Below are 13,573 nucleotides of genomic sequence, written 5' to 3'. Positions count from 1 at the left end.
TTTACAAAGCAAAAGATTGTAAAGAACCAAGCACCCACCTGGAGGGACCCAGTGGCATGTACAGTACTTAAATCCAGTGGTATACTCTGTAGCTGAATAAGCAGAATGAAGAACAAATTCCAAGACTTATCTTTGCTGGGACTAAGGTTTGAACTCAGGGCTTTGCACTTGCAAAAGCAGGTGCTCTACCACTTCAGCCACACCTCCAGTCCATTGTACCCTGCTTATTTTGGAGATGGAGTCTCGAGAACTATTTGCCCAAGTTGGCCTCGAACCTTGATCCTCCTGATTCCAGCCTCCTAAGGAGCTAAGATTATAGGTGTTGAGCCACTGGCACCCAGCCTAAGGCATATTACTAAGTAAAGAAAACAAGGTGCTGAGTAGTGTGTATGTGCCAGCTTGCACATAGTAGTATGTATGATATTTGCGTGGAAATGAGGATGAAATACTGTGATGGCTCAGTTGTGCACAGGAGGCCTCTGGGAAGGAGAACTCAAGGAGGGGAGGAGAGTCTTTTATACCTTTATAATTTAGAACAATGTGCACGGGTGACCTATGGAAAGACTGAAAAGCGCAGCTACGAATCTCCTTTTCTACTTTAATCTTGATGTAGAAAAGACACCCCTGGTTGCACAACTGTGGAGTTGGACCTTTGCCTTACATGTACATAGAAACTCAAAATGGATCAAAGACTGAAATACAAGAGGTAGAAAGGATAAAACTCTTAGAAGAAAATAAACATGAGTCTGGTTTCTTAAATATAACACCAAAAGCAGAATCTATAAGTGAAAAAAACTGATAAACTGGACCTCATCACAGTCTAAAACTTTTGCTTTTAAAAGACACCATTAAGAAAATTAAAAGATGCCTAACAAGTGTGAGGCCCCGAGTTCAAAACCCCAGTGCCACCAAAAAAAGCAAGAAAAGAAAATGAAGACACACTACAGAGTGGGAGAAAATGTTATCAAATTGTGTATTTGATAAAGCATTTCCCATTGTGCGTGTGAGTGTGTATGCATGTGTACGTGTGTGTGTGCATGCTTGTATATAAATTCTTAGTAAGATGAGAACCCAGTTAAGTACTAGGAAAACTTGGTTGGGGTTGCAACTCAGTGGTGGAGCACTTGCCTATCGTGTGCAGGGCTGTGGGTTCCGTCCGTGGGACTGCACGCCCTCACACACATGCACACACACGCATACACACACTCACACGCATACGAGTCAGACTCGCGAAGTGGTCTACAGAGCCATGTCCCCAGTGAAAGAACAAGCGTGGCCACTCAGCACAGGAAAGATGCTTGGGGCTGTGAGTCATTAGGAAGATGCAAGGGTTGTCCTCTGCATGCCCAGGAAATGGCTGTGAGACAGTGACAACACTGGCGAGGGTGCAGAGAACCCAAGACACTGTGCTGCTGGTGGAGTGGTGGCTACTTCAGGAGCTGTTTTGGCAATTTTTAAAAAGTCCAGCGTGTATGTAACAGATTAGCCAGCGATCCAGGTTCTAAGCATTTACACGGAAGAGTAAAAAACATTTGCCCAATCTAAACCTGCACACAAGTGCTCAGAGCTGTAGTGTTCACGACAGTAGGAGCGGAAAGGGACCAACGTCTACAAATCAAGGACAGAGACATAGTAAAACAGAAAAAGGAATGGGTGAACCTCAAAACACCATGCTGTGTGAAACCAGGCAGACCTAGGGCCACATTAGTGTATGGACCCCTTTATGTGAAATGCTCAGAACAGACAAATCCTAGAGACAGAAGTTGCCAGGGACGTCGGGGGGCGGGGGAGGAGGTGTGAATGGCGGGAAGGATCTCCTTGGGGTGACTGAAATGACCTAACACTGGATTGTAGGGATGATTTCATGGCCCTGTAATGTCTTTGAAAACCGTTTAATTGTACACTTACAGAGGTGGAATGTCACACTTTCTATAAAGCTGTTAAGTATGAGTAGCTGAAGGACTTAAGTCCTTGCCCTGCCAAGGGTGGTTTTGATTAACCATGTGACCTTCAGTCAGTCACTTGATTTCTTGGTGCCTCAGTTTCCTTGCTAGTACAATGGCAACAGTAAGGATAGCCCTGCCCCAGGAGGAAGGCAACAGGCGCCCCATAGAGGGGCTGGCCCAGGACTCTCCATACAGAGCAGCTCCCACCTGGTTGGGGTGGCAGAGACGTATACAACCTGTGACTCGGTCACCTAGATGGCTGCTATTTGGGTCGACAGGAGGTAGTGACAGCCAGGCAGAAGTCTTGGAGGCTGAGTCCAGTTGGGCAGACAAAGGCCAGTAAACCCCTGAGTCAAAAGGAAGTAGCAGTTCTGACCCAGATTCAGACTGAAGCTCGTTTGCCAGGAGCGTGGGCTTGGCTGCTACACTGACTCACGCAGGCTCGGTCCCTGCAGCTGTGCCACCCCGCCAGCAAGTAACACTGCTCTCCCTTCTCTTGCAGCCTGAGTGCACCCCAGGATGGAGGGGCCTTCCGGATCTTTGCAGTCAGGCCGTGAACGAAGGCCCAGCGCCGGGGAGAAGGGACTCCTTCTACAGGGCTTTGGGGGTTTTGCTTTCTGTTTTTATTTTGTCATTTGGGGGTGGGGTAGGGATATGGAGGATCGGGAAACTTCCTTTCAACAGCAATGTCACATCCTGGTGAGATCAACATCTCATCCCTCACTGTGCAGCATCCTCAGGGTCTTGGTTGGACATCTCCAGCTGGTATCTCCTGTCCTTAGGGATCTGACCCAGCTGTTGAAGGGAACAGTGGCCGAGAAGTTCCTTGCCACATGTTTTCTCATGGGTGGAGAGAGAGGATTCTGGGCCCCTGAGACATCAAGGGGCAGGGGATGGGGGAAGAGGCACAGGGAGCAGGTGCAGGGTGGGTTTCAGGAGGAGGAGAAAGTCATTATTTAAATGGAAAGAGCCCCAGTCCATCCTACCAATGGGGAAAATGGATTTAATGTTTGCTGGTCAGACAAATGGGACTGAAAGGAGAGGGCAAGAGGAGAGAGACTTGGGCTCCACCCAGGTGGCGTCCTTGCTCAAACCGAGCCATGGGTCCCTCTGAGATGGCCACGTGCAGTTGGTCATGTACACAGCAGTGCTGGTTTATCTAGAGTTTAGCAGTAACTCCAAGGTTTTTCTTGTTTTGGTCTTTACCTCCGTCTGTCTGTGTGGCCTGTTTGTTTTCTGCCATAACCTTTGGTCTCATCAAGGACTGATGAATTTCACTCTTTCCCATCGTGGCTCCCGCCCCGCCTTGCCAGGCTAGCTAAGGTGTCCTGGTGCTCACCTGGGACTTTGCTTTGCATGTGGCCCTGTGTGGAAGGCAGCCTGTGTTCTCTTACCTGCTGGTCTCTGAGATGTCTAGGGGGACAGCCCAAGAACGGCTGCTGCTTCGTTGCTGCTTTTGAAAGGTGACAACTCAATGTGTAGACCCCCTGCATCGGGTGACCTAGTTTTTAGCAGTGGAGGCCTGGATTCCTGGGCACATTCCTCACCAAGGTTAGCGGCCTGGTTTGTAGTTATGAAAGAGTTCCAGGGCGCACCAGCGGCCAGGGACCATGACACACTGGAAGGGCCCCCCTTTCCTGTTTTTGTCGCTGTGATCCTGCCAGTGCTCCCCAGGATCCAAGGAGTGCAGTGAGCTCTGGCTTCCACCACTTGTAAAAGTTCTTCATGTGGCCGACCCAAACCACAGTGAAATGAAACACCCTTTTGTAAAGAGCAGTTCTCTGCAGAAGGTAAAATTCCGCCCTCGGCCGCCGGGCTACCCGACAGATCTCTGGGAACTCTGGCTTTAAACTGGAGCTATTCCCCATGCAAATATGTCTCAGGCAAAAGATGTAGCAGAAAGGACAAGAAAAAAGAAAACAGAAAATTAAGCAAGTCTGGACTAGGACCTCTACCCGGGGACCCATGGTGGTGCTTTTTTGAGTGCCTCCTTAATTAGTGCAGGATTTGAAAGTTAATAGTTTTTTAAAACAAATCCTTTTAAGGGGAGTTGTGAAAAGTAACTAAACACTGAGCTAAACCCAGCGGACGGTTTCTGCTTTGCACATGCTGGGCTGGCTCAGTCCTAGGCACCAACTCTTCAATCCCAGCTATCAGAGTGAGGCGTTTGGTCAGCCTGTCGGTCCAGCAGTGTGTCCAGTCACCACTGAACATCTGGGGAGCTTCTGGATGCAAGGTGTGCTACAGACGCTGGCTTTGTGCCCAGCCTGGGGAGGCCGAGGCAAGTGTGTTTCTAGAGTTAAGTGACCAGTCCACAGGAGTCCACCCAAGGGCCATTCAAAACTTCCAGTGTTAGTCGGCACCATCATTTTATAGTTCAGTTCCCAGGTTCCTTAGGGCTCCCTAGCTGGCCCTTCTAACAGGACGGGGGCCTCACCCAGGACTTCTTCATCCTCACCAACAGTCTGAAACAGGAATTTTTTTTTTTTTTTTCAGAAAAGTGAAAACAAAACTACAAATTGTAAACCCTTGTAATCCGGGACCACTCTAATTTTGATTGTTCCATGGCTTCCTGGTACCATCAACACTTGACCCGTGTTTGAAGAGGTGACACCCCTGTTATCATGTCTCCTGTCCCCCAGTGAAACATTTGTTTGCTTTGGACTTTTACCCAGTCGTGTTCTGAAGGGTGTGCTGACTTTTCAATTGTCTGTAGGCTCACTCAGCCCGCAGTTTACGTGTGTGCTTTTTTCTATGAAAAATGATGTATTTTACTACTTCCTATGTACAAAAGTTTATTGTAAATGGTTTTTGTGCTTCGCGTGAGCAGGGGTCACGTTGGTTGATGCTATTGTTTCAATAAAACTGGTTTGATTTCTAAAACATCTCTAATGCATCTTTCAAAACCTCCTCGTGAGCTCTTAGCTGTCTGGGACATGTCACTGCTCCAAGAAGGCTGTGTGTGCACCGAGCTGATGTGATCATGATGTCATGAACCCTGTACCGGTGGGGGGGACGGACTTCCAAGGGGAAAGAGTACGCCAAAATGAAGACCTGGTTCAGCAAGCCTAGGCCAGGGCCTGGGCACTGCGTTTCCCACAGCCTCGGATGCTACTGTGAGTGGTGACAGGTTCGAGTTCTTCTGATCCCATCTCAGCTACAGCTGTGTAAGGAAATCCCACAGGGAGGATGGCTTCACCACCACTTTAGTTCTTCCTTTGAGGCCTCTCTCCTTGGTTTGCAGATGCCACCTTCTCACTGTGGCCTCTCCTGTTTGTGTGTGCAACCTGGTGTCTCCCTCCTGTCTTACAAGGGCCCCATCATGTCGATTAGCGCCCCACTCTTAGGACCTATGAACCTCAGTTACCTCCTTCAAGGCCCCATATCCAAATACAGTCACCTTGGGGGGTTAGGGTTCCCACATAGGGTTCGGAAGGGGACACAATTCAGTCCAAAACAGACTGAAATAGTCCTGCTATCTTCCTGCCTCCCGAGGTGCTTCTTATCCCAGGACCCCACCACCCAGTGCCCCTGACAAACCTCTGACAGAGTTGTGGCTATCGTGGAGGAGGTGAGGAGGGGCTGGGGGTCTTCTTGCAAGACTGTCTGGGAGGCCACAGGACTTTGTGAGTGTCCTGACACTGGGCTGAATGCTGAGCACCTTGGGGTTGCACCTGGGTGGGAACCCCAACCAAGGTCACCAAGGACAGGAAGCTCAGACGGGGAAGTCGCTGGGTCTGTATCACTTGGAGGGCCCAGGGGTCAGCTAGTGAGATTCAGGACACACCCACAATCCTTCCAGCCTCTTGTCCTCCATCCTGCCAGGACACCTGCCAGGTTATATACTGTCCCCTCCACCTGAGTTATAGTCAGAAAGGCAGTGGAAGGATGTCACCCATGTGTCTCTATTAGGAATGAGAACCGTTCCTGGCTTCATCCAATAGCCTGCTTTTATGCCTCCTTTGTCATATGTGGGGCACACACCTGTTCCTAGAGCTGTCACAAGAATAATTCAAGGAATAGGGCTCAGAGGCATGAGATATAGATGCCCCTGCAGGAGGGGACTGAGACTCAGACATCCCTGCCCAGTCCAGCTCTGCTGTTTACAGCTGTGTTACACCAGGAGAGTCACTGGACCTCTCTGAGCACCAGTCATCTCACTTGGCAATGGCACTAACACTGCCCACACCATGGAACGGTTATGGGGATCGCATGAAGCCAACTCCAGCAGCGCTGAGCACGTGGTTATGAGGCGACGGCCGCCATACGCGATCAGTGTCACTGTGTTGCGATGAACAACTAATTCTATTGGGTGCATGTCACAGGGAGACAGCGTTCAACCAAACACAGAAAAGAATGCTCAAAAGAGTGGAACAGTCATGTGGAGAGGGGGCATCCCAGGCCCTGCAGGAGCACAGCAGGAGCTGGAAGAACCTCCGACTGGGTCCAAGGCCCCTCCTGATTCTGACCCCTGGCATGGGTCCTCCTTTTCCTCCCTACCCAGCCCAGAGTGCCTGGGGACCCAGGGCAGGGCTGGTGTGGAGCATCAGACCCTGGATCCCCCAAACGCGGACACTTCCTTCTGAAACAGAAAATTGTGTGCGTCCTCTGTGGCTGTGTAGGTGGTCCTGAGACCGGCCTGCTTTGTTGGGTTGGTTATTTTGTTTGTTTTCTATATCCACCTCCAAAGTCTCCATGCCAAACCAGAACTTGCCTTGGACTGCCACAGGGGCTTAAAAAATCTTTTAGGCCCTTAAGAAAAAAATGTCTGGGCTGAAGCCTGGGTTTTGAAAACTTCTGCCCACCCCTCTTACCCTCATCTTGGCTGGTAAACTGGCGGCGGCCTCCATCCAAGACCAAGGAGACAGGTCCAGGAGCCAGCTGCCTCTGCCAGCCCCTGGCCTGGCTCCAGGCGGGCAGCAGGCTTCCCTGAGTGCCCAGCTGCCGCCACGCTGGATGGGCACAGGCTCCCAGCTGGCCTGCCTTCATCTCCTTATCTCAGTGGTGGTCATAGTTCTGAGGCTGCTCTCTCTCTCCATCTACGGTCATCAGTCTCAGCCCTGACACAGGAAAGGAAGGGCAGGAATTCACCCATGCCCAGTGCTAGCTGGGCATTGAGCACATGACAGCTCGTGTAGTGAACACACATCTCTCTGTGTGCTGCTTTTCTGAGGCTGGCTCGATCTGTTTGTCAAAGTCTCAGTTAGGAGCCAGGCATGGTGGTTCAAGTCTGCAATCCTAGCACTCAGGGGACAGAGGCAGGAGGATCGTGAATTTGAGGCCAGCTGTATTACATAGAAAGACACTGTCCCCCCACCCAATAAAAAAAGAGCTGGGGGTGTTGCTCAAGCAGAGCTCCCGCAGTCCCGCGCACTGCAAAAAGAAAATAAAGAAAGTGTTAGGAGTGTATTTGGCTGTACATAACAGAGATAGCCCAAGGGTGCAGGGCTGAGGAACTCAGACTCCTTTCCTCCTGCTGCTCTGTGTCCTCAGCATATGACATTTGTCCTCAGGGCTGAAAGCTGGTGGCTTCACCTCCAGCACGACAACGGTGAAGGGCAAAGTCATCTATACCGCCTGGCTCTGTCCTTCCATTCAGACTCTGCACCGTTCAATTCTAGAACCTCTGTTCCCTGGCACATTTTCTCTTCCTCCATGAGAGCGCCTGTGGAGTTGGAAGATAGTCCCTCGTGAGCTCAGCACCAATGGGTCTGCTAATTTCTACATCTGGACCATCACGAGGCTGACTGTCTTTTCCCTTGAGCATTGCTCAGCAAACCTCTCTCTCTCTCTCTCTCTCTCTCTCTCTCATTCTTTTGTTCTTTTTGTTCATTTGAGACAGGTCTTTCTGTGTAGCTCAGGCTGGCCTCAACCTCACAGTCCTGCCTCTATCTCCTGAGTCCTGGGATTACAGGTGTGTGTCATCACACCAGTTTATAAACTTCTTTTTTTTTGGTGAGGGGGAGGCGGGTAGGGAGTGCAGTACAGGGGTTTGAATTCAGGGCCTCATGATTCCTAGGCAAACACTCTAGGCAAGCCAATTAGCAAACATTTTCTCTTTTCTTTTTTTTTTGATAGGATTGGGGTTTGAACTCAGGTCCTCATGCTTACAAAGTAGGCACTCTACCACTTGAGCCATGCCCCCAGTCTATTTTGCTCTGGTTATTTTGTAGATGGGGTCTTGTGAACTATTTGCTGGGGCTGGCCTCAAACCACAATCCTTCTGATCTCAGCCTCCCCAGTAGCTAGGATTAAAGACATGAGCCACTGGCCCTGGCTGCATTTTCTTAAAGGACCCAATTAATGGTTATGTTAGGACTTGGATCACTGTTATAGTGAAGGTGGTGTAGACAACATGACGTGGACACATGTCTGACACACACTTTTATTGTGTGTCTGGTGGTTTTTAGATCATATCTTGGACGTTACAGGTTATGCAGGGTAGAGATTTGATTGTTGTTTTTTTTAAGTAGGAAATTAAGTGGGCTGGACTCAAATCCCAGCTTTCCAGATGTGGCTGCTGTTTGCTTCCGTCCCTCTCTGGGCTGCCTGGAGTCTGGCGTGCACATGCAGCTCAGGCTCAGCCAGGGACGTGGGCCGAGCTGGTCTGCAGGATTTGGCGCCCCCTCCCAGGGCTCTCTCCCTTCTGAGGGTGTGAATGAGCTTTGCGTTACTGTGACAGTCAACCTCTACAGAGGAAAAGTTTATTTTGGCTCACAGTTTTGGAAGTTTCAGTCCATGGTGGGTCGGCCCTGTTGTCAGGAACAGAAGTGAGACTGCACATGGTGGTGGGAGCACAGGATGCTGGCCACCTATGGTGGCCGTGAAGCCAAGGGAAGAGGGGACACTGAGGTCCCAATATCCCCTGCAAGGGCACACCCCAGTGGCCTCACTTCCTCCCACTAGGCCCAACCCCCTAAAGGTCCCTCCACCTCCCAATAGCACGTGGGCCAGGGCCAAGCCCTCAACACATGGCCTCTGGGGACAGTCATCCAAACTTCAGTATCCGGGATTCTCCTTTTGCTATCCAGCTGCTGTGACCCCTCGCCCTTCCAGAAGTGGACATTTCCCTTCCAGACATGGTGCTAGCTGGGCACTCACACAGTGCTGTCCCCAGCCTCTCAATGGTGGCTCCTGGTTTCTGCCTGCCTATGCTTGCCTCTGGTGGCCATGGACCTTTCTTTTGCATTCTGCCTGAGGTCCCTGGTTGTCGTGTGCAGAACAGTTGGCCTGTGAGGAGCGACTTTGCCATTACTGGAAACACAGCCTCTGATGCTATGACTCCTTACCAGGAAAAACAGTAAAATACTCATTTTCCCAAAGGTCTCAGACACTACATTTCTGCTTCCCCCATGTTGGTGGGAGCTGGGTGCCCAGTCACCCACAGCTGCGAGGGACAGGTTCCTCTTTGCTGTGCGTGGTGCAGATCCAACTCCCTCCAGGGAACGGGCTACGAGGCAGGAGAAGGAGGCCGTGGGAGACAGTCTGCGGTTCACTTGTGACCTGCATTTGCCTCTTAGGGCCACTGTGACCGAAGACCAAAATCTGGAGGCTACAAGTTGAAGTCGAGGTGTGGCAAAGCCACACTCCCTCAGAGCCGTATGGAAGGCTCCTTCTTGCTCTTCCAGCTCCGGGTGATTGCAGGGTCCAGGGCTGTGGGGTCCTGTCACTCTAAGCTCCACCTCTGTCTTCACCTGGCCTTTGCTCTGTGTGGCTCTGTGGTTTCTCTTCTACTGTGTGTGTGTGTGGTGGGGGTGCTGGGGATGGAACCCAGGGCCTTACCCTTGCTAGGCAAACTCTCTACCACTGAACTGCACCCCCAGACCTTGCTTTTCTTGTTTTTTTTGTGTTTTCATTTTTGGCAGTACTGAGATTTGAACTCAGGGTCTTGCACTTGCTAGGCAGATTGTCTACACCTGAGCCCCAGCCCCAGCCCTTTTGCTTTTAGCTTGTTTTTCAAATAGGGTCTCTTGCTTTTTCCTGGGCAGGCCTTAGACAGATCCTATCACTTCTGCCTCCTCAGTATCAGGGATTACAGGCATGTACCACCATGCCCAGTAAGCAGGCACTTTACCACTTGGGACACTTCACAAGCCCATCTCTTCTTATTATAAGGACATCTGGTCTTCCTGGGCTCTGAGCTTGGCCTTTCCTGGCTCCTCTCTGTCGGAGCCACTCTGGGAATTGCTGCTGGAGCTCAGGCACGTTCTGCCCCATCTTTCCTAGGCAGTGCCTCATAGTTTGAAGCTCTGCGATCTTACTGATAGAATAGCCTTCCCAGAAAGCTGGAGCCTGCAGGCCATGTTCAGCTCCCAGCTCTGCCAGTTGTAGTCTCTGATCCCTCAGACAAGCTACTTGACCTTTCTGTGTCTCCGTTTCCCCCCCTGTAAAATGGGCACAGTCACAGCAGCAGATTCAGTGTGTGGCTTATGAGAGCAAAGAAGAAACAGTCATTGAGCGCCAGTGGCTCACACCTACAATCCTACCTACTTGGGAGGCCAAGATTGGGAGGGGGATCGCATTTTGAGGCCAGTCCAGGGAAATTGTTCAGAGACTTTATCTCCAAAATAATGGACTTAGAGATGTGGCTCAAGCAGTAGAGTGCCTGCTTTGCAAGCACAAAGCACTGAGTTCAAACCCCCGTCCACCAAGAAAAGAGAAAGAAACATGGTCATTGTTCCCTTAAAGTACATGGAAGACTGGCACGCTAGAAATGCCATGTTTGGGTCGTTAGTCCACTAATATTATCGTAGCCCCATGTCGTCCGTCCCCAATGTCCTCCCTGAAGTGCCCCGTCCCAGGGCCTCCGCTGCGCTGCCCATGGGCCTCAGGGAGGGGTCTGCAGAACAGCAGGAAGGAGAGGGACCATTTCAGCTGCCGGGCTTCTTCACAGACTTTTGGTTTTTAACTTTTTATTTTGATGTTATTTCGGACGTGCAGAAAAGTCACAGGAATAGCGAGGAAGAGTTTCATCTGGCTGGCATGGGACCGTGCTTGTTTTGTTTTGTCACTTTACCTCTCCTTGCAAATTACTAGAGAGGAACATGCACCGAGGCCCCTTTATCTCTAGAGGGTTTGGCGTGTGCCCCAAGAACAAGGACACTCCCTCACTAAGATGACATGTCCTCTACAGCCCCGTGCAGCCCCTCCCTTGGGAGGCTACTGTTGAGGCCGTGTTACCTAGTCTACAGCCCAAGGGTCCGGTGTGTCCTTTGTGGCCAAAGAGTCTCAAACCCCAAGCTGTGTGCGGTTTCCACATCTCTCAAGTGACCTTGAACTGGGCTAGGACATTGTCTTTACCGTTTATGACGTTGACATTTTTTATGGATTGGCGGCCAGCAGCGTGCAGACCGGGCCTCGGACACAGTCTAGTGTTTCTTCATGAGCAGAGTCAGGCTGTGTGTTTTGGGCAGGAACACCACAGAAGGGACACTGTCCTTCTCTTGCATCAAACTGGGAGGCCCCAGTTAGTGCTGGTTCTGGTCACTTGTTAAGGAGGCCCAGATGGTTCCTTTTCCTTCCTTCCTTCCTTCCTTCCTCCCTCTCTTCCCTCCCTCCCTCCCTCTTCTCTCTTCTTCCCTCCCTCTTCTCTCTTCTTCCCTCCTTCCCTCCCTCCTTCCTGCCTCCCTCCTCCCCTCCCTCCTTCCCTCACTTCCTTCCTTCCTTCCTTCCTTCCTTCCTTCCTTCCTTCCTTCCTTCCTTCCTTCCTTCCTTCCTTCCTTCCTTCCTTCCTTCCTCCCTCCCTCCCCTCCCTTTCCCTCCCTCCTCCCTCTCTCCCTCCCTCCCTCAGTCTTTCTCTCTCTCTCTCTCTTTCTTTCTTTTCTTTCTTTTTTTTTTTTTAATTGAGGTGAGGTCTCCCTGTGTAAACCAGACTGGGCATCAACTCTCCATCCTCCCACCTCAGCCTCCCGAGTGCTGGGTTAGAGGTGTGACCACCACATCTGGCTGAGGCTCCTATTTTAAGGTTTTGAAGATTTGGATTTCATTTAACAAAGTCAGTTGGAAATGAATGTGCACCCGCCTAAAAATCATTTAACAAGAGCAGTTTCATTCACAGGACTATAAAAAATCCCTGCATGAGAGCTGCTGTAAAACGCACTGCACAGCCTTTAACCCCAAAGCAAAGCAACTCTTCCTGCCCCCAACAGTGAGACTCCTGTTTAAAAGACAAATCATTGTCTTGTGGAGAGAGGCTGATCCCCAGGAAACCTTCACCCCTAGTGTCAGCCTCTATTGGTTCTTTTTTAGTAGCATAAGTTAGTTGCACAAAGGGTTTCCTTGTGATATTTGTAACTTGCATATAACATACTTGTTCAAGCATCTATGTTACACCTTCCCCACCCTCCCTGCTCCCAGCCGCTGTACATTCTTGTCTGAAGTAAGTGTCTTGTGATGGTCACCAAGTGGCGACTTGTCTAATCCCAGTGTTCCTTCCACTCCCAGTAGCTGGAGTGGGAAATGTTCCCTTCCCCCTGTTTGTATCGTACACGTGTGTGTGTGTGTGTTGAGCGATATGGACAGACAGGTGTAGACTGCATATGCACACACATGCACACACACAAATACATGAGCATACGAGCACACACTGCACACATGCGTACATGCATGCAGACACAAGCAGTCACGTGCACACACGTACAATGCACGCACCCACGCACAGACATACGCACATGCTCCTGAATTGACGTGTACCTGTTTCCTGTCTTGCACAGAGGACACTGTTTCTTAGGGATTCCTATTTTGATGCTCAGATCACCCAGGGTTGAGCAGTGAGAGCTCGTGTGACTGACCTTGGGGTGCACCCAACAGGGCCCTGTCGTTCCTGAGCGCAACCCGACTTCTGGCACAGCCAGATGTTCGTGGCTCATCTAGCTCATCCTTGCCCATCTGGAATCAGCCATTCCTCCACGGAGCCTTGTTTCCCGGCATGGAATGTGGTCTCTCCAGAAACGAACCACACCCTGCAAGAGTGGACTGGGGGCAGCCAGCCCCTCACCCAACCTGGACCTGAGAAAGTGGAGACAGGTGCTTAAAACCAGCCACTGGCCTCGTCTGTGGGGCACCCAGTCCTGAGGCAGAGCTTCCCGGGGTAGAAATGTGAGTCTCTGGCATTTTCCTTACAGCCAGGGCATATCATTTGACATCCCCCATGACTTTGAATTGGGAGCTCTTGGTGCGAGGAGACAGGGCCCAGAGACTTTTGCCAGGGAGGTCAGGTGTCTTCAGGGGCTGGGGTAAGGATGCCAGATTAAACAAATCAAAATGCTACTAACAAAATGTTGAGTGGGACACACTTCTACTAAAAGCCTATTCATTGCTAACCCACAGTTCAAGTTGACCTGCACCTCTTGTCGCTGGTCTGGCAACCTGAGGTCTGGATGAATGGACAGGCTGGCTTCACCCCAAGAGCTCCATGGAGAGACCCTCACTGCCCACGATTGGGCCACCCAGCAACAACCTCAGCAGGCCTCCCAGCCTGGTGCTGTGATCTGAGGCATCTTCTTGCTGCAGAGCCTCTCCACACGGCTCTCTAATTTCCCTGGGTCTTGGAATCCTTAATGTCCTTGTCACAAATTCTTTTTCTTCTGAAATGAGCTCAGGATGGGGAGATTTGTCACTTCTCAGTG

General features: G+C 50.7%; 1 protein-coding gene across 1 annotated transcript in view; it reads left to right on the top strand.

The window, feature by feature from the left end:
* Crispld2 (cysteine rich secretory protein LCCL domain containing 2) overlaps positions 1 to 4,829 on the top strand; it is a 60,228-nt gene extending 55,399 nt beyond the window's left edge. The window contains exon 15 of the mRNA XM_020158543.2: positions 2,449 to 4,829. Within this exon, the coding sequence (XP_020014132.2) occupies positions 2,449 to 2,503 (55 nt within the window). The 3' untranslated portion in view covers positions 2,504 to 4,829. The remainder of the gene's footprint in view (positions 1 to 2,448) is intronic.
* The last annotated feature ends 8,744 nt before the right edge of the window (positions 4,830 to 13,573 follow it).

This window comes from Castor canadensis, chromosome 15, assembly GCF_047511655.1.
Source record: "Castor canadensis chromosome 15, mCasCan1.hap1v2, whole genome shotgun sequence".
NCBI classification, from domain to species: domain Eukaryota; kingdom Metazoa; phylum Chordata; class Mammalia; order Rodentia; family Castoridae; genus Castor; species Castor canadensis.
The sequence above is the reverse complement of the archived record's forward strand: the minus strand, read 5'-3'. Positions and strand labels throughout refer to the sequence as shown.